Source organism: Podarcis liolepis, assembly GCF_965112155.1.
Source record: "Podarcis liolepis genome assembly, chromosome: 14".
Lineage (NCBI taxonomy): Eukaryota > Metazoa > Chordata > Lepidosauria > Squamata > Lacertidae > Podarcis > Podarcis liolepis.
In genome coordinates, this window is record NC_139569.1 from 7,517,882 (window position 1) to 7,542,355 (window position 24,474).

Here is a 24,474-nt window from a genome sequence, read left to right on the forward strand (position 1 = left end):
GTCTGTGTCTCCCTAGTCTTCATCTAACACCTTGCCTGCACTGTGCTGCACCTTTTTAACGGCTGCCCAAAAGGAAGAATGGGACACGAGTCCCAAAAGGAAGAATGGGACACGAGTGGTGCTGTGGTCTAAACCACAGAGCCTAGGGCATGCCAATCGGAAGGTCGGCGGTTCAAATCCCCGTGATGGGGTGAGCTCCTGTTGCTCGGTCCCTGCTCCTGCCCACCTAGCAGCTTGAAAGCACATCAAAGTGCAAGTATATAAATAGGTACTGCTCCGGCGGGAAGGTAAACGGCATTTCCGTGATCTGCTCTGGTTTCGCCAGAAGCGGCTTAGTCATATTGGCCACATCACCTGGAAGCTGTCTGCGGACAAACACCGGCTCCCTCGGCCTATAGAGCGAGATGAGCGCCGCAACCCCACAGTCATCTGCTACTGGACCTAATGGTCAGGGGTACCTTTAAAGGTAAAGATAAAGGGACCCCTGACTATTAGGTCCAGTCGTGACCGACTCTGGGGTTGCAGCGCTCATCTCGCTTTATTGGCCGAGGGAGCCGGCGTACAGCTTCCAGGTCATGTGGCCAGCATGGCTAAGCCGCTTCTGGAGAACCAGAGCAGCGCACAGAAATGCCGTTTACCTTCCCGCTGGAGCGGTACCTATTTATCTACTTGCACTTTGACGTGCTTTCGAACTGCTATGTGGGCAGGAGCAGGGACCGAGCAATGGGAGCTCACCCCGTTGTGGGGATTCGAACCGCCGACATTCTGATCGGCAAGTCCTAGGCTCTGTGGTTTAACCCACAGTACCACCCGCGTCCCTAGGGGGTACCTTTACCTTTACCTAAAAGGAAGAATTCCAGCAGGTGAATTTTCACCCAGTTAATATGATGGGGGAGTGCTGGGTGTCTGCCTCTGAGGCTTCTAAGCAGGGCATAGCAGAGCGTCGAAGGACCAGTGCTGGACCTTGAGTCGAGCATCATGGGTAGTTCAGTGGATAGGGGCAGGGTATTCACCCAACAAACAGGTATCAGTTTGCTACCTGTTCCGCTGGCTCCCTCCACCACACGAATCCTGGGAACTGTAGTTTTGACGAAGATGCTGAGAACTGCAGCTCAGAGTTCATCGACTCTGACCTGGGACTACAACTCCCATCATCCTGAGTCAGCCTAGCCAATTGCCAGGGATGATGGGAGTTGTAGTCTGGCAATATCTAGGACCCCAGCCTTCCCCAACCTGGTGCCCTCCACAACCCCATCTGACATGGCCATGCTAGTTGGGGGGCTGATGGGAACTGTACAATTGTGGGGAAGGATGCCCTAGTCCCTCCCCTATAACTCAGATTCCCTGGGAAGAAGAGGGAGTGACTCTTCAGCCTATATCCTTGGTGCAGATATACCCTTGAGAAATATGCTTCTCAATTCCTTTTTGGCTTTAATTCCTTCCATGCCCGTGTTTTGTTTGGGCTGCATTCTTGCCTGGCGTAACCTCTCTGCGCCGGGCGGCCCTCCCTGCGCCAAAACGGCCGCGTCTCCCTTTGGAAAACCTCCGCCTGGGCTGAAGCCTGAACAGCTTGTTGTCAAACTGGTTGCTCCATCAATCCAGCCGCCTGAATCATTGCTTCCTGTCACCTCCTCCACACGCCATGCGACTCTCTTCCCTCCCTCATTAGGCGCTTGGCTAATTGCAAGCAGCTTGGGCCTTGGGGAAGAAGGGCTGTAGGAAGAAGGGTGAGGGAGCTGAGAGGGATGCTTGCAGGGTAAGCAAAGCGATCAATGGAGGGGATGGAGGACTTTTTCGGTTTGGAGAAAACGCAAGAAAGATGCGGCAGATAGAAGTTAAAAAAATATATGCATGGCATAATAGAGATGTTTTTCTCCACCTCTCCTAACACTAGAACTCAGGGGGGATGTCCACTGAAGCTGAGCATTGCAAGATTTGGGACCAAGAAATGACTTCTTCTTTTCTTAAAAAAATATTTTTTCTTAAATTTCTGTTTTACATTTTAGAAAATTCACTAAAACAACCTTAAAATATCAATAACTTCCCTTCCTCTCTTTCCATGGTTCATTTTGCACAACATAAATCCCTGCACATTTTATATAAACGAAACCATTCAGTATTCCATTATGACATCTGTCAAAACTTATTTACACTGTTGAATTTATCTTAATGCTGACCACGTTTTCAAATATACACAATTCTTTTCTTACATTGCTTGAAAACTGTGTCAGAAATGACTGCTTCACCCAGGGCAGAGTGAAACTGTGGAACTCAGTCTCGACCACCAATTGGGATGGCTTGAAAAGAGAATATGGTCAAACTTATATTCATAGCTTTGAGAACCCTGTCCAACCATCTCGTCCTCTGTCGTCCTCTTCTCCTTGTGCCCTCCATCTTTCCCAACATCAGGGTCTTTTCCAGGGAGTCTTCTCTTCTCATAAGGTGGCCAAAGTATTGGAGACTCAGCTTCAGGATCTGTCCTTCCAGGGAGCACTCAGGGCTGATTTCCTTCAGAATGGAGAGGTTTCATCTTCTTGCAGTCCATGGGACTCTCAAGAGTCTCCTCCAGCACCATAATTCAAAAGCATCAATTCTTCGTTGATCAGCCTTCTTTATGGTCCAGCTCTCACTTCCATACATCACTACTGGGAAACCATAGCTTTAGCTATACGGACCTTTGTCATCAAGGTGATGTCATTTTCCATCAAGGGATGCATTTATTTAATGCACACTTCACCCTAATAAATGCATTTTTTGTACACATTACAGTGGTACCTCGGGTTAAGTACTTAATTCATTCCGAAGGTCTGTTCTTAACCTGAAACTGTTCTTAACCTGAAGCACCACTTTAGCTAATGGGGCCTCCTGCTGCTGCCACGCCGCCGGAGCACGATTTCTGTTCTCATCCTGAAGCAAAGTTCTTAACCTGAAGCACTATTTCTGGGTTAGCGGAGTCTGTAACCTGAAGCGTATGTAACCCGAGGTACCACTGTACTTGACTGGAGAACTGCAGTGCAAAATCTGGAGATGTGCAGATTCCAATCAACGGCTGTGCTTCGGTTGCACTGTTTGGGGAAAGCGAGAGTTATAGGTAGGCTGACCTTCAGTTGTGAACTGACTCAAATTCCTCCCCTTCCCAAACTCTTTGCATCCGCCAAGCCCTGCTCCCGCAGAAGCAACCCCCTTCATCAACATTTGCGATTTGCACCAGGTGTCGATTTGGCCTACTGCAAAGAGCCGCACGCCAGATGCTCGCCCGTCTCCAAATGCAAATGTTCCTAATTATACTTTTTTCCACTGCAAAGTAATTTAAATTCCTTCCCTCGCAACGGTGGCCTGCTGGTGCCAAGGAGCCTGGGAAAGAAGCCACAGGAACCCAGTGGAAATCGCGAGATGCCTGCAGGACTCGGCGGCTGCCAGATCTGAACTGAAGAATCCTGGGACTCCGGGGGTCAGTGGAAGAACACTGAGGAACCCGGCAGGTTTCGGGGGGGGGGGGAGCCAGGATCAAATCTGAGAGCGCTGCAGAGGGGAAACTGCAGGATCCAGAAGACCAGGGGTGCCAGTGTGGTGTAGTGGTTAAGAGCCGTGGACTTGTAATCTGGTGAACCGGGTTCGCTTCCCCGCTCCTCCACATGCAGCTGCTGGGTGACCTTGGGCCAGTCACACTTCTCTGAAGTCTCTCAGCCTCCCTCACCTCACAGCGTTTTTGTTGTGGGGGAGGAAGGGAAAGGAGAATGTTAGCTGCTTTGAGACTCTTTTGGGTAGTGATAAAGCGGGATATCAAATCCAAACTCTTCTTCTTCTTCTTCATCTTGGCGTGGTGTGATTGCACAAATTGTGCAGGCTCCAATACCGCTCACTTTTGGAAAACTTCCAGCATTTCAAGAAGCTTCTAAATACACCATCAGACCAGTGGTAGGGGAACCTCTGGCTTGTGGGTCAAACATGGCCTGTCAGGTCTCCCCCTTTGGCCTGCGAGGCCATTTTGGGCACCCCCCCCCCAGGTCTCTCTATTCACCCCTGGCAAAACTGCCCAAACCACAGCCCTCGCTGGCCCTGCAGAGGCAGATTTAGGGTAGATCCACCGCACTGGGTGCTGAGCCTAGGGGCACCGCAAGGCACAGCAACTATGACGTACTGAATTGAGCAGAAGGGAAGGCAAAAGGTGGGGGTATACACTGAATTTTGGCCTTGCCCTGGATGTTGATGAAATTTGAAAGACCAAAGTTTGCCCCTGTGTCCTGCTTTGCACCTGGAATGTTTTTTTTCCTGGCTGGGGCAAGTCCTTGAACTCTGATAATGCCTCTGGATAGAGGCTACTGAGCAGTGTGTGTGTGTGTGTGTGTGTGTGTGTGTGTGTGTTTTTAGAAACTAGCCTACTGTACAGAGGTGAACTTTGCATCCATCGCCCCACCCACTGCTGCCTCTGGCCCTGCCCACAAACAGCATGTGGCCCCTGGAAGGTTGTCTCCAAGGGGATGCGGCCCCTGGCTTGAAACAGGACCCCTTTGCTGCTGCCCTGCCTTATCGTCTCTGAACAGCATCTTTTCCTGCTGCCTGTGTGTAGAACAGGAGGGTCAAAGCTGGGAGCTGGACCCTGAAGGCTGAGGTCCAAAACCAGCGGTGGAGCTTGGCACCTCAAATTCCAGCAGGGCCCTGTGCAATGCCAAAATCTGGTCCCCGCCCCCTGCCTCTTGTATTCCGTTGGACTTCATAGTTGTGGCTCCCAGTGCCACCAAACCGGCCACGCTCCCCGATATCTGCCTTTGCCAAAGCACACTTAACTTAGCAGCAAATCTCACTGGGTTCAGCAAGGAAGACCCGTCTCTGAGTAATCAGGGTTCAGCTTGCTCTGTGACCAGGTCACATCTGCACAGAGAAATGAGCATTTCCCAAAGGCAAAAAAACCCAGAAGTTTGTCTTTACCAGAAATGGGGAACAAATGCATTCTGACCCTGAAAGGTTGCCAACTTCTTCCAACCAGGCCTGCTTCTGTGCCTTTAATAGCAGGCTGGCCATAGGCGCTTAGCAGGTGGAGAGTGCAAGAAATAGAAGTCGCACCAGTGTCCCGTCCCCCCAGTAATTGGTTTTGTAGCCATTCCTTTTCCTCTCCAGAGAGTCCTGGGGACTGTAGGTTTGTGTGAGAAGCTAAGGGCTCAGCTGTTCTGCCTTTAATCACATAAATTAAGCAGGTGAAGCTTTTCCAGGTGTGAAGATAACCCTAAGTGGGAGCTTCACCTCCAGTTAAAGGCACATGAGCCATTCAGGTGGCATTACTGAGCACCAGGCTGTTGTTTCTGTAGATGTCACCTAACCAGGAAAGGCGGCCTGGCATGCTCTTGATTTGCTAAAAATCGACAGGGGGAATCTTTTCCATACCACGGAGATGGATGCTCTCCTGCAGGCAAGCTGCTGTAAGCTGGTTAGAAAGATGGCAGCGCCTGTTGCCTCTAGTTTGCCCGTTTCTGATCGCTCAGGAGGTTGGAAAAGCTGAAAAGGGAGACAACAAGAAGCTCTCCCTTACCAGTCGCAGAGGTTTTGGCAAAGCGGCAAACCTGTGATCGGCGTCAGGAACAGGGATCAGAGTTTGCAGAGGCAGGCCGCATGGTAAATAAACAAAACGCCTACGGATTTTGCAAAACGGCAGCCGGTGCCAAGGCATTTTGGCAATTAATCCAAGGAGTCTCCCTGCCTGAACCAGTTCCCCACCTGCGGCCCTGATCCTTTAAATGCACACATTCAAAGAGTCGCCTTGCTTTCAAGGAGATCTGGCTTGCCAGCTAAATCAGCTAAGTGCTACAAACGGCTGCCAATATTTGTTTTCCTGGTAAGGCTCCTTCCCCTACCCTGGTGGCCTGTAGCAGGCAGAAGTTCAACAGGTTATGTATGCACTGTCTCCAGCTTTGCAATGCTGGAGCAGGGCTGTGCCTGTCTCTGTGCTGCTGTGGTTGCCTATCTGAAATCGAAAGATACTGTATATCTCAGCATAGCGGTGAAGCTGTGTGCTTTCTCAGTCTGTGTTGATGAGCAACTTCAAGCCCCACCTTTATCTTTCAGACTTCGACCACCCAGCCCATCAAAACAAAGGACAGTCTTCTGTGGTGTAATGGTGAAAGTGTCTGACTAGGACTTGGGAGACCAGGGTTCAAATCTCCACTCGGCCACGGAGCTCACTGGGCGCCAGCCTCTCAGCCTAACCTACCTTGTTGTGGGGGATTAAATGAGGAAGAGAGAGAACTATGTTTGCCACCTGAAGCTCCTTGCAGGAAAAGGTGGAATATAGATGCAATGAATAAGACTGGACCGTCCCACCCCAAGCAAAAGGCTTGTAACCATTTGCACACTTATTTGCAAAGAAGCCCCATTTAACCCAGCAGGGCTTCTTGGCACCCTGTGGCGGGATTTCCCCTAAGATGTGTCCTGTTTCAAGGTGCCAATCTTGTTTAACTCCTGAACCAGGCTTTTAAGAGACAAACTCCTGCGTATTTTATCCAAGAGCAAAGGACTGTGCAAACATGTCACATGTTTACTTGGAAATCAGTCTGACTGTATTCATTGGGATTGGCTCAAAGGCAAGAATGACTGTCCTTTTTTTGGGGGGGGGGGGACCCTGCCCTACGCAGAGCCAGACTATTGGCTCCGTATTGTGTGCACCAGAGGCGAAATGGGGCTGGGCCGGAGTTGTGACGCTCATCTTTGTACAATAGGCAAGATTCAAGCCACATGAAAGCCAGGGCTTTTCTACAGGTGTCCACACCTAGCAAGAGGCACCATTCGATTTCAAAGGCACATTCCATTCCTGTGCACATGACGAACCTTTAAAATGCACCCAAAGCACAGCCTTTCTGCCAAATAATTGTGAGCGCTGCAGCTTTACCCCTCGCAGAGTTCCAGTTCCCAGCAACCTTTCACAAACTACAGTGCCCAGAATCCTTTGGGGGAACATATGTGCTTTAAATACATAGTGTGCGGACAGCCCAAAGCACTCAAGGAGGGGAGGGGAACAGGCTGGCTTGGAGAGCCTTCTGGGGGCCAGATAGAGAGGACCCTAGGGCCATATTTGGACTCCACCCTTGGTATATACTGACCGACTGCGTCTCTGCAAGGTTTTAGACCAGGGGTCAGCAAACTTTTTCATCAGGGGGTCGATCCACTGTCTCTCAGACCTTGTGGGGGGCTGGACTATGTTCTGAAAAACATAAATACAGTGGTACCTCGGGTTACATACGCTTCAAGTTACATACACTTAGGGTTACAGACTCCGCTAACCCAGAAATATTACCTTGGGTTAAGAACTTTGCTTCAGTATGAGAACAGAAATTGTGCAGCGGCGGCGCAGTGGCAGCGGGAGGCCCCATTAGCTAAAGTGGTGCTTCAGGTTAAGAACAGTTTCAGGTTAAGAACGGACCTCCAGAACGAATTAAGTTCTTAACCTGAGGTACCACTGTACCCTGCAAGCCGGTTCTGCAGCTGGCTGTGGTCCTGGAGGAGGAACGCACTCTGCACGCACTCAGGAGTGTGTCTTGGCGCCGCTCGCTCACCTGCGTTGTTGACGAGCAGCAGCCGCTCCATTGGCCCGTCCGCGCAGAGCTCCCAGGCAGCATGCGCCACGCGGGGACTGACGGAGGGGGCGGCAGGGTCCGCGGACCGGATTTACGAGCCTGGGGGGGGCCGCATTTGGCCCCCGGGCCTTAGTTTGCCAACCCCTGCTTTAGACAGAGGCTCTCCCAGGCCGGGCTGGAGATGGCAGGACTTGAACCTGGAACCTCCTGTATACGCAAGCATGTGTTTTGACGCTGAGCCACAGCCCTTCCTCTGCCCTGCCCAGTAGCAAAACAACCCCACACTCCAGAGATCTGGAACCTGCTCCTTTGACTCCCAGCTGGCTTTATCTGACGAATCTTGTTTATGAAAGCAATGCAGGATTACGCGGCAGACACGAAGAACCTGATTCAACCATTGCTCACTGCCAAAGTGCCGGATTGGCTGCTACATCCTGAAGGCCCAAACTTCCAGCGGGAGCTATTTCAGACGGACTTTATTGCAGGCTGCCTGGAGAACACTTTGTTATGGGTTCAGCATGCAGATGCCATAATACAGTGGTACCTCAGGTTACATATGCTTCAGGTTACATACGCTTCAGGTTACAGATTCCGCTAACCCAGAAATAGTGCTTAGCAGATGCCATAATACAGTGGTACCTCAGGTTACATATGCTTCAGGTTACATACGCTTCAGGTTACAGATTCCACTAACCCAGAAATAGTGCTTCAGGTTAAGAACTTTGCTTCAGGATGAGAACAGAAATCGTGCTCTGGCGGCACGGCGGCAGCAGGAGGCCCCATTATCTAAAGTGGTGCTTCAGGTTAAGAACAGTTTCAGGTTAATTACGGACCTCCGGAATGAATTAAGTACCGTATTTTTCGCTCTATAACACGCACCAGACCATAACACGCACATAGTTTTTAGAGGAGGAAAACAAGAAAAAAATATTCTAAATGAAATAGTGGATATATGATTTTTGTGGTTCATGCTGTGGCCACAGACATGTGATCTGACAGTCAGTTTGGAGTAGCCCAATGCAAAAATCCTGAGGATCCATGTGGGATCCATGTAACCATGGAGGAGGGAAGGAAGGGGAACCATGGATCCTCTGCTCACGACTGCAGCATATCCCCCCGCCACCCACAGGCATTCGCTCCATAACACTCACAGACATTTCCTCTTACTTTCTAGGAGGAAAAAAGTGAGTGTTATGGTGCAAAAAATACGGTACTTAACCCGAGGTACCACTGTATTTGCTGCTGAATAAAAGTGAGCCTTCGGCAGAGGAGACAAGGCGATAAGCCCATTGCAAAGAGGTGGGCAACTGGTGGCCCTCAGGGCTAACTTGGCCACTGGAGCAGTTTCATTTACAATTCCCAGCACCCGTAACAAACTACGGTTCTGGAAGAACCGTATTTCAAGTGGCATAATTGTGCTTTGAATTTATGGTATGGATGTGGTTGTTTTAGTATTAATAGTAGAACCTCCAAGTGTCCCTATTTTCCAGGGACAGTCCCGGATTTGCAGAAGCCATCCCGGTTTCTGATTTGGTCCTGGAATGCCCCGCTTTTCCTCAGGACGCCCCTATTTTCACTGGAGAAATGTTGGAGGGTATGGAGTTATGCAACCCCTGAGCCAAGGAGATAGGAAACTACACAGCCTTCAGTGTATAGGGAAGCTTTTTAAAAAAATGTTTAATAAAATTATTATTATTATTATTGAATAAGATGTCCCTATTTTCACCGCAGAAATGTTGGAGGGTATGGAGTTATGTGACCACTGAGCCAAGGAGATAAGTAATTATACAACCTTCAGAAAACATCTGAAGGCAGTCCTGTTTAGGGAAGTTTTAAAATGCTTAATGCTTTATTATATATATGTATATATTGGAAGCTGCCTAGAGCAGCTGGGGCCACCCAGTCAGATGAGAGGGATATAAATATTGTTATTCTTATCAGTGCTTTCTTTTTTTCCATGGGGGTACTCAGGGGTACGCAGTACCGGCACCCTTTTCCTAGAAGAAAAGCACCGGTTGAAAATGTTGCATTTACTGTAACCATTTCCTGGTGAGTCCCGGCACCCCTCTTTTTCTAGAAGCACAGATTTTATTTTTATTATCATTATATTATCATCATGGAATAAGACGTCCGTGTTTTCACTGGATAAATGTTGGGGCTCGTCTGTACGCAACTTGATCTGCAAAGAGAGAGAGAGAGAGAGAGAGAGAGAGAGAGAGACTCTCCCAACTTTTTTATATTAAAAAACTACATTTCCCAGCAGGCTTCGGTCCCGCTGCGCAGGCGCAGAGAGGCGGCGCGGGAGGGGTTCAGAGCAGCTGGCGAGCAGCCGCCCGGCCTTCCTTCGTCTGCTTTCCTCTGGGTCTCTGTCTCTCTCCCTCTCTCTCTCTCCCTCCAAGCCCATTGTCCAGCCGAGCTGCCCGCGGGGTCTCCTCTGATTGGCTGCGGCGGGCGTCGCTCGGGCGCCCCCTCCCCTGCCTGCCTCCCTCGCGCCCTCCCCGGCGGACCAGCCCTCTCTGCGCTGTTGCAACCTGGGCGCATCTGCCGCGCTCGCTCCTGCTGGATGCGGAGGGCGCCGCTGCCGCCGCTGCTGCCGCCGCCTCTGCTGCATGGGGGAAGCGCCGCCCGCGCGGCATTGTTCCCCCCTCGGCCAAGAGCCCCCCCGCCGCCGCCCCCCCCGGGCAAGATGATGAAGTTTCGCTTCCGCCGCCAGGGCCACGACCCCCAGCGGGAGAAGATCAAGCAAGACCTCTTCGCCTTCAACAAGGTAGGGACCCGAAAGACCCCCCCACCCCACCCACCCACGACCGACAGCCAGGGGTGCCTGGCCAGGGCTCCCCCCTCCCTTTCCCCGAAATGGGGCTGGGGTCCGCCTCGCTCGCCCCGCAACTTTTGCAAGCGGTCTCGGCCCTCTGCTGAAATGGGGTGGTGGTCCTCATCTCCCTGGGCTCAAATGACTTCAATCTCTTTATTCCCCCCCCCCCCTGGGTCGGGGTCCTCCCTGCCTCTTGGAAAAAGAAGCAGCGAGAGGAAGAACTGGGGGGTGTGTGTTTTATTATTTATTTTTTTGGGTGGAGGTCAGTTCTGTTGGTCACAGCTAGGTGTTTGGGAAACACCCCCCCTCTCAAAAAAAACAAGCCCCGAGAGTCTTTGGTGGTGCACATCAGTTTGGGGCGTCTTTTGGAAGAGGGGCTGTGTATTTGTGACCCACTTTTGGGGGGGAGGGGAGAGAGATTTCCCCCTGGGGAAGTAGCAATATTGGGGTGAGGGGCCAGCCCAACAAGCCATCCTTTGAAAATGGGGTGTGGGTGCCCGGTTTAGCTACCCCGCTTTTTGAAAGGCAGTGTTTGGGGCAGGCTGGTTGCTAGCTAACTTAAGAGTGGTGTGTGGGGGTTTGCACCTTCCCTCTCTGGGAGAGGAAAGAGAGAGAGAAAAATGTTTGAATGGAAACAGCTGCCCCCCTATGCCTCCCCCCCCAAATAATCTCATTTGCATCTGGATAAGGTGCTCTTGTAAGACAATGGAGCTTCTCCCTTTGAAGTGCAAACAGTTCCCAAAAGTAAGGACCAGGATGGATATCAGTGTTTGGGGTTTTTTTTGGGTGCGTGTTGTGTGAAAAGAAGAGTCAGGTTAAAGAAGAATGGATGAGACACTTTTGTGGAGGAAATTTTGCTCTCCTTGGCGTGGAAGGAATTTCCAGAGGGGTCTCCCCTTTGGTGCAGTTTGGGAACACCCAACAAAGACTCCGGATGGCACCTTGCAATTGTTTTGTGTGTGTTCCTGTGTGAGCACAGATTTCCTTTCCTCCCACGCTCACCCCCGGCAAAGATTAGGGTGCCTCTTCTTCTTCTTCTTCTTCCTCCTCCTCCTCCTCCTCCTCCTCCTCCTTCGAATGGGAGGAGTTGGCCAAAGAATGGATCTGTTTCTTGTTCCTTTTAAATGCTATTTATTTACTTCATGTTGCAAATACCACCATCCTTGCTTCAGCAGAGCTCCGGGAGTGTGATGTTGAGTTCGTATAGGAGAGAATGGTGTGTGTGTGTTTGTAGACTTGGCAGGAGTTGTTCGCCGCACTGCCGGGTTGCATTTCATGCAAAATATCCCCTCCCTCCCACTGCACCCCACCACCCCTTCTCTCCTAGTCTCTAAAGATTGGTCTGGGATGAGAGAGGATTAAAAACAAAATCTTATTTCTGCCTCTCTCTCCTCTTCCCCTCCCTCCTCCCTTTTTTTTTTACTTTGCAGACCTAAAGGATGCTTAATGCTTTGTAAACTGCTCCCTGCCTTTTCACCACCATTTGTCCTGCCCTCTGATTTTGGTCCAGGGAGAAACTGGGGGTTGGATTTGCTCTCTCCCTCCCCCCTTTGAGATGCTGTGGGGTTCCTCCCCTCCCCTTGGCACCTGCAGTAACACACACAAACCCTTTAACATCTTCCTTATACAAGGATGGAAGCAATAAAACTCTTGCAAGGATAGTTCGTTGCAGTTCTGGGAAGCCAAACTTCCAAAAAGAATTGAGGTTCTTTTTGCAGTAAGTCTGCTGAAAAGCCCTTTGTGCGCGTGTGTGTGTCTTGTGGGTTTTTAAAGCGGAATCTTTCCTTCTATTGAAATGACTTTCTCTCTCCCCCCCCAAGCATCCTAATTCCTCCTTCGACTCTTTAAGTAAGACACCCATTGTATCTTGGAAGTTCACATTTTGAACTGTGTAGCCCTGGTTTCAGTGCTAAATACGCAGGAAGTGTGAAGAAACTGTACTCTGCTACCCTAGCTTTCCTGGAATTTCGACTTTTAATTTTGCACACCACTCAGCTTTGTATGTGACACATGAGTTGTGCTTCCTTTTAAAGGAAATTTTACAGAATGTTTCATTATTATTATTATTATTATTATTATTATTATTATTATTATTATAATTATTAGTAAAACCATTGGATTTTTGTTACATTTAAGTGGATTTTTAAAACCCCCAAATAAATAAGAAGTAACAATTGCTTCTGATTGCAGGGATGGGGGGCTCCACGCCCCTCCAGATGTTGGGCCTCTCATTCCCATCACCAGCCCTGATCACTAGCCGTGCTGGCAGAGGCTGATGGGAGTTGTAGTCCAACAACACCGGGAGGGCCAAGTGTCCGCTTCCCCCGACTTAAGGGCCGGGGAGAGGAAAATGCTGTTCTCAATTTTATCTGCAAGCTGCCTTGACTTCCTGTCAGGGTAGGGATATAAATAAATATATGATAATAATTAGATCATCTGGGAATCATGGATCTCCCAGCGGTTTTGCCTGGGGTTCTTGCCCACCTGCTCCCCTGTGGCGTAAATATTTGCATGCTCACTTGCAAATACCACCCGTAAGGCTTGGGAACAAGCAGGGGTCTTACAGGCCCATCTCTTTAAAAAATGCTAAATATTCCCAGGCCTGCTAGCATATAGGCTATCAATAATTGCACCAAACAACATTGACAAAGGCCAAGTTGGTTTTATAAGACGGAGGTCTGCTGCGCTCCTTATTGGGCGACTTCTCAATATTCTCTATTGGGTCCAACTTCTTTCAGAACCAGTGACCGTTCTAGCTTTAGATGCTGTCAAGGCATTTGATCACCTTAAGTGGCAATACCTCCTTACTGTTCATTTGGTATAAGTGAATCCTGCAGTATTCTTTTGCTGTCTTCCTTTCCTTTCGTCGTATTCCAAAAAGCCAAATCTAGGCTGGGTTGTCTGTTTCTGGTGGGCTTTATTACTTAATTGCGCAGGAAACCGCCTCATCTCATTTATTTATTTATTTAGTACATTTCCTTCTGGGGGCGGAAGGCGGAACTAGGCACTTTCCCCCCTGATCATTTTATCCTCACAAGAACCCTGTGAGGTAGGTTAGTCTGAGAGTGAGTGACCGGCCCCTGAGGTCACCTGGCGAGTTTGACGTCCGAGTGGAGATTTGAACCCGGGTCTTCCAGGGCCCTAGTCCAGCACTTTCACGGCAGCAACACCACCCCTGGCTCTCTCTGTATCAAGCCGCCATTGCCCGCACTGGCTGGCAGCAGCTCCTGCAGGCGTTTTAGGCAGGTCTTTATTTATTATCTTTTCGAAACTTATTTATTGATACTTATTCACAAAAATACATGCCCATTACAAAGTATCTTTTTGTAATAAAGAGAAAACAGCTACTTAGTCTAAAAAAGAGATAGAGAAATTAGGTCAGAAAAGATAAGAAAATGAGAGACTGGAGAAAGACGGAGAACAGCGGGAGAAAGTGGGGGAAAACTAAAGAAATATAGAAAGAGTAAAAGGATTTCCTGCTCTGTCCTGCAGCTACATATAATATTCATTCCTTAAAATCCAAGCATTCTGTCTTCTATAAACCATTATTTTTTCAGCCTTCAAATCCCGATATTACTTGGATGAACTTGAATGAACTTAGGTGGGGCTGGAAAGGTGTTGAGAATCGAACCTGGGATCTCTGGCAGTTGCTCTAGTGCAGGGGTCAGCAAACTTTTTCAGCAGGGGGCCGGTCCACTGTCCCTCAGACCTTGTGGGGGGCTGGACTATATTTTTTTTGGGGGGGAAAGAACAACAAATTCCTATGCCCCACAAATAATCCAGAGATGCATTTTAAATAAAAGCACACATTCTACTCATGTAAAAACACCAGGCAGGCCCCACATATAACCCAGAGGTGCATTTTAAATAAAAGTACACATTCCACTCATGTAAAAAAACACTGATTCCTGGACCGTCTGTGGGCCAGATCCAGCCCCCGGGCCTTAGTTTGCCTACCCATGCTCTAGTCTAGCGCCACTTAGCTAGAGCAGTGGTTCGTTTACTTGCCTGAACTCCCAACTGGGAAGCAAAGAGGTCAAACCTCACAGTTCTTCTGCTTCACATCTCGTCTGTTTCCAAGGGGAGGCTTTCGTCCCTCAATCCTTGATTTACAGTCTGTCTTTATCTTCCTTCTTTTGGTCTTCTTTGTTGTGCAGGCTTGATGAGCCTGCTGGCTGGCTCTGTTTGACTGTTTCAGTGCCTGAGTTAGGAGCCGGGGGAGAATTTAGCTTAACTGCGTCAAGCTGGTATCCCAGGCACATCAATGTGCTTATGCTCTCTAGGTAAATATCTCGCAATCTCTTCTACCTTTGTGTCTACTTCTGTGTTCTGCCCCCCTGTATTTGCAGAGGATTTCAGAGCAGAGAAAGGCAGAGGGATATTAACCGTTTCAGGTTAACACTGAGTGCTGCATTTTCCTTGGGAAATTTCCTCTCTTATCTCCTCTTTCTCCACCCTCCAATTCCCCCCTAAATTTCCTGATTTAGGGATGTGATGGTAAGATTTCTCCCTTATTGCATGAAGAAGAAACCGATCATATTTCTGAAATGATTTTGCACCTGGGCTGGAAAATGCAAAATGCGCTGGGAATTTTTTATCTTGCCCTTCCTCCACAGGGTTCATGAGGGCATGCCCAGTTCTCTTCTCCCTTCATTTATGCTCTCAGTAACCTCCTGCAAGGTAGGGTAATCTAGACCAGTGTTTCCCAACCACTGTTGCCTGGTGTGCCGCGGGAAAAATTTAAAAATTCGAAAGATAGCTTCATATCCGGAGAGGCGGCCTTCAGGCGAGTTTTAATTTTAATTTTCCTTCTCCCACTTAATGCCCCACGCTCGCCCGAGCAGCTTGCAGTCCTCGGTAACCACGGCGACCCGAGGGAGGGGAGGGAACAGGGAAGTCGAGGGCAGCGGCGAGCCACGATGACGTCAGTGGGCCACGCCGCCTCGCCCTGGCACGGTGTGAGAGCCCCGGCTAGTGGCGCGAGCTTCGGAATAAGTGGGATCCGCGTGCGCGAGACCGAGATCGCGGGTAAGGAGCTCAGCCCTGGGCAGGAGGAAGCGGGGCCGCGCGTGCGGGTCACATCCCCACAGAGAGCGAGCCTCCCCCGGCCCACCACTCCGGGCAGGTCCACTCGCATGAGGGGGCGGCGATGGCGACGGCCGGCAGCTTGCCTGCAATGCCATCCCTCGAGCAGGCGAGGAGCCCGGAGGCTACCAGATGCGAGTCCTCTTTCCCACCCTGCTCGGGAGTCCAGAGCACTTGGTCGCATTCAGGATCTAGAGTGGGGAAGCGGGGCTTGTGTCTGGGCTGGACACATTGGGCTGCCTGTGCCGCTCGACCTGCGGGGAGAAATCAGGGTGGGAGTCACGACCGTGAGGCAGGGCTGCCAAGTGTGGCAGAAGAGGACACGGCCGTCGCACCTGTCCTTAGGTAGGAGCTTCTTCCGTGTCGACCTGCTGCCCTAAAGTCTTGGCTTTTTGGCGGTTGGCACAGAAGGAAGGCAAGGGGGAAGGGGAAAAATTGAAACTTACACTTTCGTGCATCCCTCCCGGCGTGACGCTGCGCGCTGACGTCACGGGGCTGTAATGGTGGTGTGCCTCGAGATTTTTTTTCATGAAACAAGTGTGCCTTTGCCCAAAAAAGGTTGGGAAACACTGATCTAGACAGTGGCTGGCGCATAGTTGCCTGACGATCTTCACAGCTGCGTGAGGATTCGAACCCAAGTCTCTCCAGTCCTAGTCTGACCACTGCATGCCACCAGTGATAAGCTGTGTGGCTTGACCATTTCTTGCAAGGGAAGAATAAGTCCGTGATAAGTCCCTCTCTGATCATGCTATATAAATAATAATAATAATAATAATAATAATAATAATAATAATAATAATGCCAAATGATTTCTCTTGTTTAAAGCCTCTGCTCTTCTGTCTCTAACATAGCCTTGGATGTAAGAATTTAGAAGGCAAAGCGATGGCAAAATCTCCAACCCAAGAAAAGTTTCACCTGTTAAATGCACAAGAATCAAACTGTTTAATTTTTTTTAAAGGTGGCAGGCAAACCTTACTTTTTTGCAGGTCTCCGAATCCTCCTGCATTTTTCTCTCTTTCTGTTTTGAACTTTGGCAAGGGAGGCAAAGCTTATTTAATTTGGATAGGCCTCCTGACTGGTCCCACGGGGAGGGGGCTGCTTCTTCGGCATAAACATCTGTGTGGCGAGGAGAGCAGGCAGATGGCCCAGTGATGGAGGACAATGAGCTCTTCTTAATTTGGAGGCTCTGGGGGCCTCTCTGCGCATAAATTTAATCCTGGGTATGTGAGGTGACATGATAGAAGTTCATAAACGGAGGAGGCGGGGAGATGGAAGTTTTTCTCCCTCTCTCCTAACACCAGAACTCCGGGGGCATCTAAAGCACAGCTGAATGTTGGAAGATGTGGGGCAGATAAAAGAGAGCCCTTCTTCACGCAACAGTGTGTCATTAAAACTGTGGAACTCCCTCCCACTTGAGGCAGAGATGGCCGCCAACTTGAATGGCTTTAAAAGAGAATTGGACCAATTCAGAGGGCTGTTGAGGGCTCCTGGTCAGGACTACAATGTTCTGAGCTCCAAAGTCAGAGGCAGTGTTGCTTCTGAATACCAGTTGCTGGAAACCACAGGAGGGAAGAGTTGTTCTTGCATTTGTTTTATTTATTTACTATTTTTTATTCATTAGATTTATATACCGCCCTTCGGCACAAGATCTCCGGGTCGTTCACAGGATAAAATACAAGTACAGTGGTACCTCCGGTTGTGGACGGGATCCGTTCTGGAGCTTCAGTCGGATCCAAAGGATTCCGCAACCGGAGGTGCCTGTTCTGCACATGGTGCGCTAGAGTGCTGCTGCGTATGCGTGCGGCATGATAGAGCATTACAGTCATACCTCGTGTTGCGTTTGCTTCAGGTTGACTGTTTTCAGGTTGCGTCCCGCGGCGACCCGGAAGTACCTGAAAGTGTTACTTCTGGGTTTCGCCGCTCGCGCATGCGCAGACGCTCAAAATGACGTCACACGCATGTGCAGAAGCGGCGAATTGTGAAATGCACAGACGCGGGTTGCATTCTGCTCAGGTTGTGAACGGGGCTCTGGAATGTATCCTGTTCGCAACCAGAGGTACCACTGTACTGCGCATGTGCGCGTGGCGAACCCCAGAAATATACTTCTGGGTTTGCTGCATGCATATCCCAAAGGATACGTAAGAAGAGGGTCACGTAAGTAGAGGTACCACTGTAAATACAGTGGTACCTCGGGTTACATACGCTTCAGGTTCAGACGCTTCAGGTTACAGACTCCACTAACCCAGAAATAGTGCTTCAGGTTAAGAACTGTGCTTCAGGATGGGAACAGAAACCGTGCTCCGGCGGTGCAGCGGCAGTGGGAGGCCCCATTAGCTAAAGTGGTGCTTCAGGTTAAGAACGGACTTTCGGAACGAATTAAGTACTTAACCCAAGGTATCACTGTAGTTAAAAACGAAAGCGACAAAACAATAACCTCTGCTTCTCACAAACACATTTAGCAGAATATTAACCAGCTCTTTGGCCCCTGGATGCTGGTCCAGATGTGCCATGGGCCTGATCCACACAGATCTTACGTACTTTAATACGTTCAGTGTGGATGCAACCAGGAAGGGGTGTCTGCAGACGTGGATCAGGCAACCTTTTTGCTCCAAAGGCCGCATGGAAGCAGTCTGGGGGGCCACACAGCAGTGTGTGTGGCTGGGGTCTATAGTCTCCTTGCCCTGTTCACTCCTGAACACACACACACACAAACATACTCTCTGCATAGACAGAAACACGAATGTGCCCTCCCCATACGCTAATGCCAACCCCCATGCCAACTGCGTTCAGATCAGTAAGAGTAGAAGCTTTGACTTTGCCTTTCTGACAATCCCCATGCAGCCAAGCTTTCTGTGCTGGTGTTGCTCAGCTGTGGAAGACCAGTGACCTTTCCCCAGTTACTGGCTGATCTCCTGGGGGGGCTGGGGGGGTGGAGGCTCCCCAGATCCTGGTGGGCTGCACAGAGAGTGCCTGTATGTTGCTCACATGTTGCAGGAAATATTAATTTTGGGAGGTAGGATGGGTTGCGGATTTTCCAGTGCGGGCAGCAATGCTGTCGGGAATGCTCATTGTGCAATCCTATGTGCGTGTTCTTCCGGAAATGGTGATGTCTGTTTTCTAGGATAATTTTGAATCTGGGGAGCAGGGAAAAACCGAAGGGCAAAGATTAGGTTTGGGGCACAAGACGAAGAGGCAGCAGCGGAGAATTGGGCGGGTTCCTTTGGAAAGAACAGAATCTTTGGGTGGGTGAGGAGAGGTAAAGGTAAAGGGATCCCTGACCGTTAGGTCTACTCGCAGACAACTCTGGGGTTGAGGTGCTCATCTCATTTTACTGGCCGAGGGAGCTGGTGTACAGCTTCGTGGGTCATGTGGCCAGCATGACTAAGCCGCTTCTGGCGAACCAGAGCAGCACACGGAAATGCCGTTTACCTTCCCGCCGGAGCGGTACCTATTTATCTACTTTGACGTGCTTTCGAACTGCTAGATTGGCAGGAGCAGGGACCGAGCAATGGGAGCTCACCCTGTCGCGGGGATTTGAGCTTTGAAGGACAAGCTCTGAGTAAAGGTAAAGGGACCCCTGACCATTAGGTTCAGTCGTGGCCGACTCTGGGGTTGCAGCACTCATCTCACTTTACTGGCCGAGGGAGCCGGCGTTTGTCTGCAGCCAGCTTCCGGGTCATGTGGCCAGTATGACTAAGCTGCTTCTGGTGAACCAGAGCAGCACACGGAAACGCCGTTTACCTTCCCGCCGGAGTGGTACCTATTTATCTACTTGCACTTTGACGTGCTTTCAAACTGCTGGGTTGGCAGGAAAGCTCTGAGTATAGAGATGGGCAATTCTGTGTTTGCTGATTGCATTTATATTCTGCCTTTTCTCCAAGTTGCTCAGGGTGACGTAGGGGGATCTCTTCCCTTATGTCATCCTCTCAGCAACCCTGGGGGTGCGGGTAGCATAAGTTGATGGATGGTGGCTGATTCAAGGAGTGGAGATCTGAACCCCGATCTTTCCCAGGTCCCAGTCTGGCACTTTAACCCAGTGGCTCTCAATCTTTTTTCTCTGGGCTATGCTTTCAGAATAACAAATTCTGAAATTCGCACTACACCGAATCTCATACAGTTGTACCTTGGATCTCGAACGCCTTGGTTCCTGAACAATCGAAACCCAGAAGTGAGTGTTCTGGTTTTCGAATGATTTTTGAAAGCCAAACGTCCTTCGGGGCTTCCACGGCTTCCGATTGGCTGCAGGAGCTTCCTGCATCCAATCTGAACCCGCAATTTGGTTTCTGAACATTTTGGAAGTCGAGCGGACTTCCGGAATGGATTCCGTTCAACTTCCAAGGTACGACTGTATTGGTAAGGAATACACTGGAGAACAAAAAGGAACGGGCACCTAGCAGTGCTTGATTTATAATGTAGGATAGAACTACTTTGTAACATGATCATAGGACATGCAGAAGATATAAAACAATGCAGCTACGTAAGAAGATGAGTCATTCCCAAGATATAATTATAAATGAGCTGCTTGCCTATGTGCCTTAAGTTTGTGTCCAAACTCAGTGAGAGGCGTGGGCTTGATTTTGCCAGGTGATCTCATTCCTACAAGGTCTAATTGGAGGCAAACAAACGCTCATCTCCTCATCCACACCAAGAAGCCTTTCTCTTTTCTGTTCTTTCATATTTGCCAGAAGAAGAGCCAGTGCTCTGGAATATCTAGCCATGTTCCACAAATTGAAAGAAATGTTTTGATACTGTGGCTCATTTGGTTAGAGCGTGGGGCTGGTAATGCCAAGGTTGCAGGTTCGATCCCCGGATGGGACAGCTGCGTATTCTCGCATTGCAGGGGGTTGGACTAGATCAGGTATCCCCAAACTCTGCCTTCCAGCTGTTTTGGGACTACAACTCCCATCATCCCTAGCATACAGGACCAGTGGTCAGGGATGATGGGAAATGTAGTCCCAACACAGCTGGAGGGTCGGGTTTGGGGAAGCCTGGACTAGATGATTCTTAGGGTCCCATCCAACTCTGTGACTCTATACTACACTGCACTGAAATGTTTAAATGATTATTGGATTGTCCCTGAACCTTCTGGCCACATTGCCAACCTCTCCTGCCACACCAGTGTGGCGCACCACACCTTTTGAGAACCACTGCTCCAACCACCAAACTGCTGGAGCGGTTCATGGTGTTTAGGAAGCCAGCGGAGGGACTTGAGAAGGAGGCATTGCCTGTCCTGAGCTGAAATGCATAATAATAATAATATTAATAATATTTTTTTATTTATACCCTGTCCTTCCCGGTTCAAAAACCGGGCTCAGGGCAGCTAACAACAAATTTAAAACACTTTAAAACACTTAATTATAAAAACAACATAAAATACAATATAAAAACATGAATGACAATAAAATTCAAAAATCAATTAGATAATCCGCAGGGCTAGCTGGCTGAATTGGTCCTACTTGGGCCAGTGAGGAGACGAGGGGAGAATTAGCTGTGGGGTCTCAGAGCAGGGGATCTTCATAAAAGGGGAGGGGGCGGAAAGAGAAGGGAAATAAAAGATCAGGCTGAATTCAAATTAAAGGCCAGGCGGAATAGCTCTGTCTTACAGGCCCGACAGAAGGAGATTAAATCCTACAGGGCCCTGGTCTCATGGGACAGAGCATTTCACCAGTTCTGGCATCTGAATAAAGAAGAGCTGTTTGAAGAATCGCTGTGTCGTCTGATATGTTCGCCCACAACCTAACAAGAGCCATCACTGAGAAGGCCCTGGCCCTGGTGGAGGATAGTCTGACTTCCTTAGGTCCTGGGACCTCTAAACTATGGTTATTCATGAATCTTAAGGTCCTCTGCCCGACCTCCCTATCTCTCTGCTGCTGCTTCTCCGATCACGTTTGGGGGAGGCTGGATCTCAGAAGCAACATCCAGACGTTCTCAGGCACCCCGTCTCATTCAGACACCCCCAGGCTGTGTGCTGAGGAAGAATCGGCGGTGCCCTAGGAGAGCAAAAACTAGTTTAAAGAATGTGTGAGGCCCAAGTGGCCAGACCCAGAAGAGCTTTCCCGAGGTTGCTCTCTTGTTCTGCCCTGATGGATAAATTCCTGGCATCCCACCCTTGCCTTTGGGGCTGAGTGTGTTGTTCAGTTGCTATTGAGGCAGGGATGCAGCAGGGTTACCTGCTGAAATCGGGGCAATAGGTGTCTCCAGCCCATAATTCCCTTTCCTGCAGTGGCCATCCAGATGCTTCCTGGAAAATGCTGCTAAGAGGTAGAATGTCTTGGAGGTTCCGCTTAGCCCAGGGGTCAGCAGTGGCGAAGCGAGGGTTGTCAGCACCCGGGGCAAGGCAAGTAATTTGCGCCCCCTAACCCGTGGATTTGGGCCCCCTAACCATAACCCCCAGATGTTGCGCCCGGTGCAGCCAGCCCCCCTGCACCCCCCACGCTACGCCACTGGGGGTCAGCAAACTTTTCCAGCAGGGGGCTGATCCACTGTCCCTCAGACCTTGTGGGGGGCCGGACTAGATTTTTTTTGGGGGGGGGAATGAACTCATGTAAAAACACTTGGTAGGCCCCAGAGATGCATTTTAAATAAAAGGACACATTCTACTCATGTAAAAACACGCTTATTCCTGGACCTTCCGCGGGCCGGATTGAGAAGGCGATTGGGCCGGATCCAGCCATAGTTTGCTTACCCATACGCTTAGCCATCATGGCTAATCAGGGTCTGTGCTGTGGGAAGCTGCCTTGACACTGAGCCAGGCACATTAGTCCATCACTGGCTGGCAGCAGCTGACCAGGGTTTCAGGCGGGGGATATTCTGGGGATTTGAACCTGAGACCGCTTGCATTTCCTGCCCCTGAGCTGCGGCCCTTCCCCAGACCCACCTGCTTAAAGCCACCCAAACCAATGGTCATCGCCATATCCTGTGGCAGGGAGTCCCACAAGCTATGCAGTGGTGCAGCTTCTTCACTTTGGAAACATCTGCCTGCTGCTGCTACTGGGTGACCTTGAGTTTTAGTGTTATATGAGAGGGAGAGAAGCTCTGCACCAATGCAGAATGAGGATATTAAAAAAAACAAAACCACACCAACCCTTTAAAAAGAAGTGTCTCTGCGATAGAGCAAAAACTCTCCTGGTTTTATCATGAGCCAGGGCTGAACTCCAACTGGAGAGAATTAAATCAAAGCTAGGGGCAAGTGTGCGTTTGTCTTCTGATGCTAATTAATCCCGGAGATTGTTTCTGGAAGGCAAATTGAAGATTACCTGACAACAACAGTCCAAAGAGGCTTTTCTTACTGTAAGTCGCTGTAATTGGGTGCAGTTCCTATAGACACCTTGCCTAATGGGCCTTCTTCCAGGTGTTTGGGTCTCAGGGACATCCGGTGATAAACTTCACAGGGCTGAATTTTTCAGTGAAACTTTTCTCGGAATGTGTCCTTGGATTTCGATAAGGTCTCTCTCCCTTGCCAGGAGAGGTGTGTCTAGAAACTAGCCTTCTGTAGGAAGGGGGAGAAATTCCTTGTTTTGCCCACTTTTGCCTTTGCCCACTGTAAATTTGCTCAGAAGGAAATGGGGGGAGTCACGCCTACCCTAGAGCGTATCTCATCTAGCATGTTTGTTTTACTTGCTTTTAGTAAACAGTTGGTGGATATTTATTTGCAGCCGTCACTCGTTCACGAATCTCCGAAATGGGGATTCTTTTCCTGCGGAAAAATTAAGTGCTGGGGATTCTGCCGCCTCCTCATCTCTGCAAAGGGGCAACTGATGTGGTTTCTAGCGCTTCTCAGCCCATTGCTATTGTCTTTAAAGTTTTTAGAAGGGTTCTGATAAAATATCTGCGCCGTTGGCCTTGTCTTGATGACTTTGCGACACTTGGGACAACCTTCATGGGTCCTGTATCAGATGCCTCTGTGTATTTCTAAGTTTGCCTGATTCTTGCAGAATAGATGTGCTTAGGGGGGAAATGTAGCTGTCTTAATCTGCCCTAGCCCGCTGCTCCCTTCCTTAAAAATTTGGGAATGAGAGATTCCAAGATGAGATGCTTTAGACCAGGGGGTCAGCAAACTTTTTGAGCAAGGGGACCGTCCACTGTCCCTCAGACCTTGTGGGGGGCCGGACTATAGGGGGGAAATGAACAAATTCCTATGCCCCACAAATAACCCAGAGATGCATTTTAAATAAAAGGACACCACCTGCTGATGTAAAAACACCAGGCAGGCTCCACAAATAACCCAGAGATGCATTTTAAATAAAAGGGCACATTCTACTCATGTAAAAACACGCTGATTCCCAGACCGTCTGCGGGCCGGATTTAGAAGGCGATTGGGCTGGATCCGGCCCCTGAGCCTTAGTTTGCCTACCCATGCTTTAGACCAGTAGTGTCCAAACTTTGATTTGATGAAGTGAAGGGCCGTGAGGGCCGATCAGAGTTGTTAACCATTTTTTAGGGCTGAAGTTGTTGAGGGTTTTTTGTTTAGGATTTTAGCCCAGGAAATAAACTGCCGCAGGGGCTGGATTAAACCGACCGGCGGGCTGGATTAGGCCCCCCAAACGGACTTTGGACATGCCTGCTTTAAACCCCCTCAAATGCCACCCTGCTCCGATGGCCTGGCACCCCACCAAGTCCAGGAAAAAAATCTGCGTCCATGTGTCAGATTACATCTCTGCTCACTTGCTCAGAGAATCTCTCCCGCTTGGCTCTCCTGGTGCTGCTGATTCCTTCCGACTTTGTCTCTTGCAATGTGGAATGTGGAGGCTGATTGGAAAAGGCAAGCGATGTGCTGGCTTGGCCAAGCTCTCTTTCTAGGGCTTTCTGTTTCCGAAACTCCTTTCTCCAGTCCTGTTTGAAAGCCGTGCTGCTGCCTGTTCATTAAAGATGTTGTGCTCAACATTGTGTGTTGTGGTTCAAAGTAGGAGGAACATCCCTGGCTTATTTTTAAATTTGTGGGGGTTTCCCCCCCTAGCATTTATGTGTGAATAAACAAAATAAATCAAAGATGAAGGCCATAAAGAAATG

General features: G+C 49.6%; 1 protein-coding gene across 7 annotated transcripts in view; it reads left to right on the forward strand.

Moving 5' to 3' along the window:
* Positions 1 to 9,861: 9,861 nt before the first annotated feature.
* Positions 9,862 to 24,474, forward strand: part of LLGL1 (LLGL scribble cell polarity complex component 1) — an 86,402-nt gene continuing 71,789 nt past the window's right edge. For 2 of the 7 annotated variants that reach the window (XM_083474178.1, XM_083474180.1), the window contains exon 1: positions 9,880 to 10,332. In XM_083474178.1, the coding sequence (XP_083330304.1) occupies positions 10,129 to 10,332 (204 nt within the window). In that variant the 5' untranslated portion in view covers positions 9,880 to 10,128. Of the gene's footprint in view, positions 10,333 to 14,532; positions 14,664 to 24,474 lie in introns of those variants that run through there. The other 5 variants (XM_083474179.1, XM_083474181.1, XM_083474184.1 and 2 more) reach the window with 5 other exon arrangements.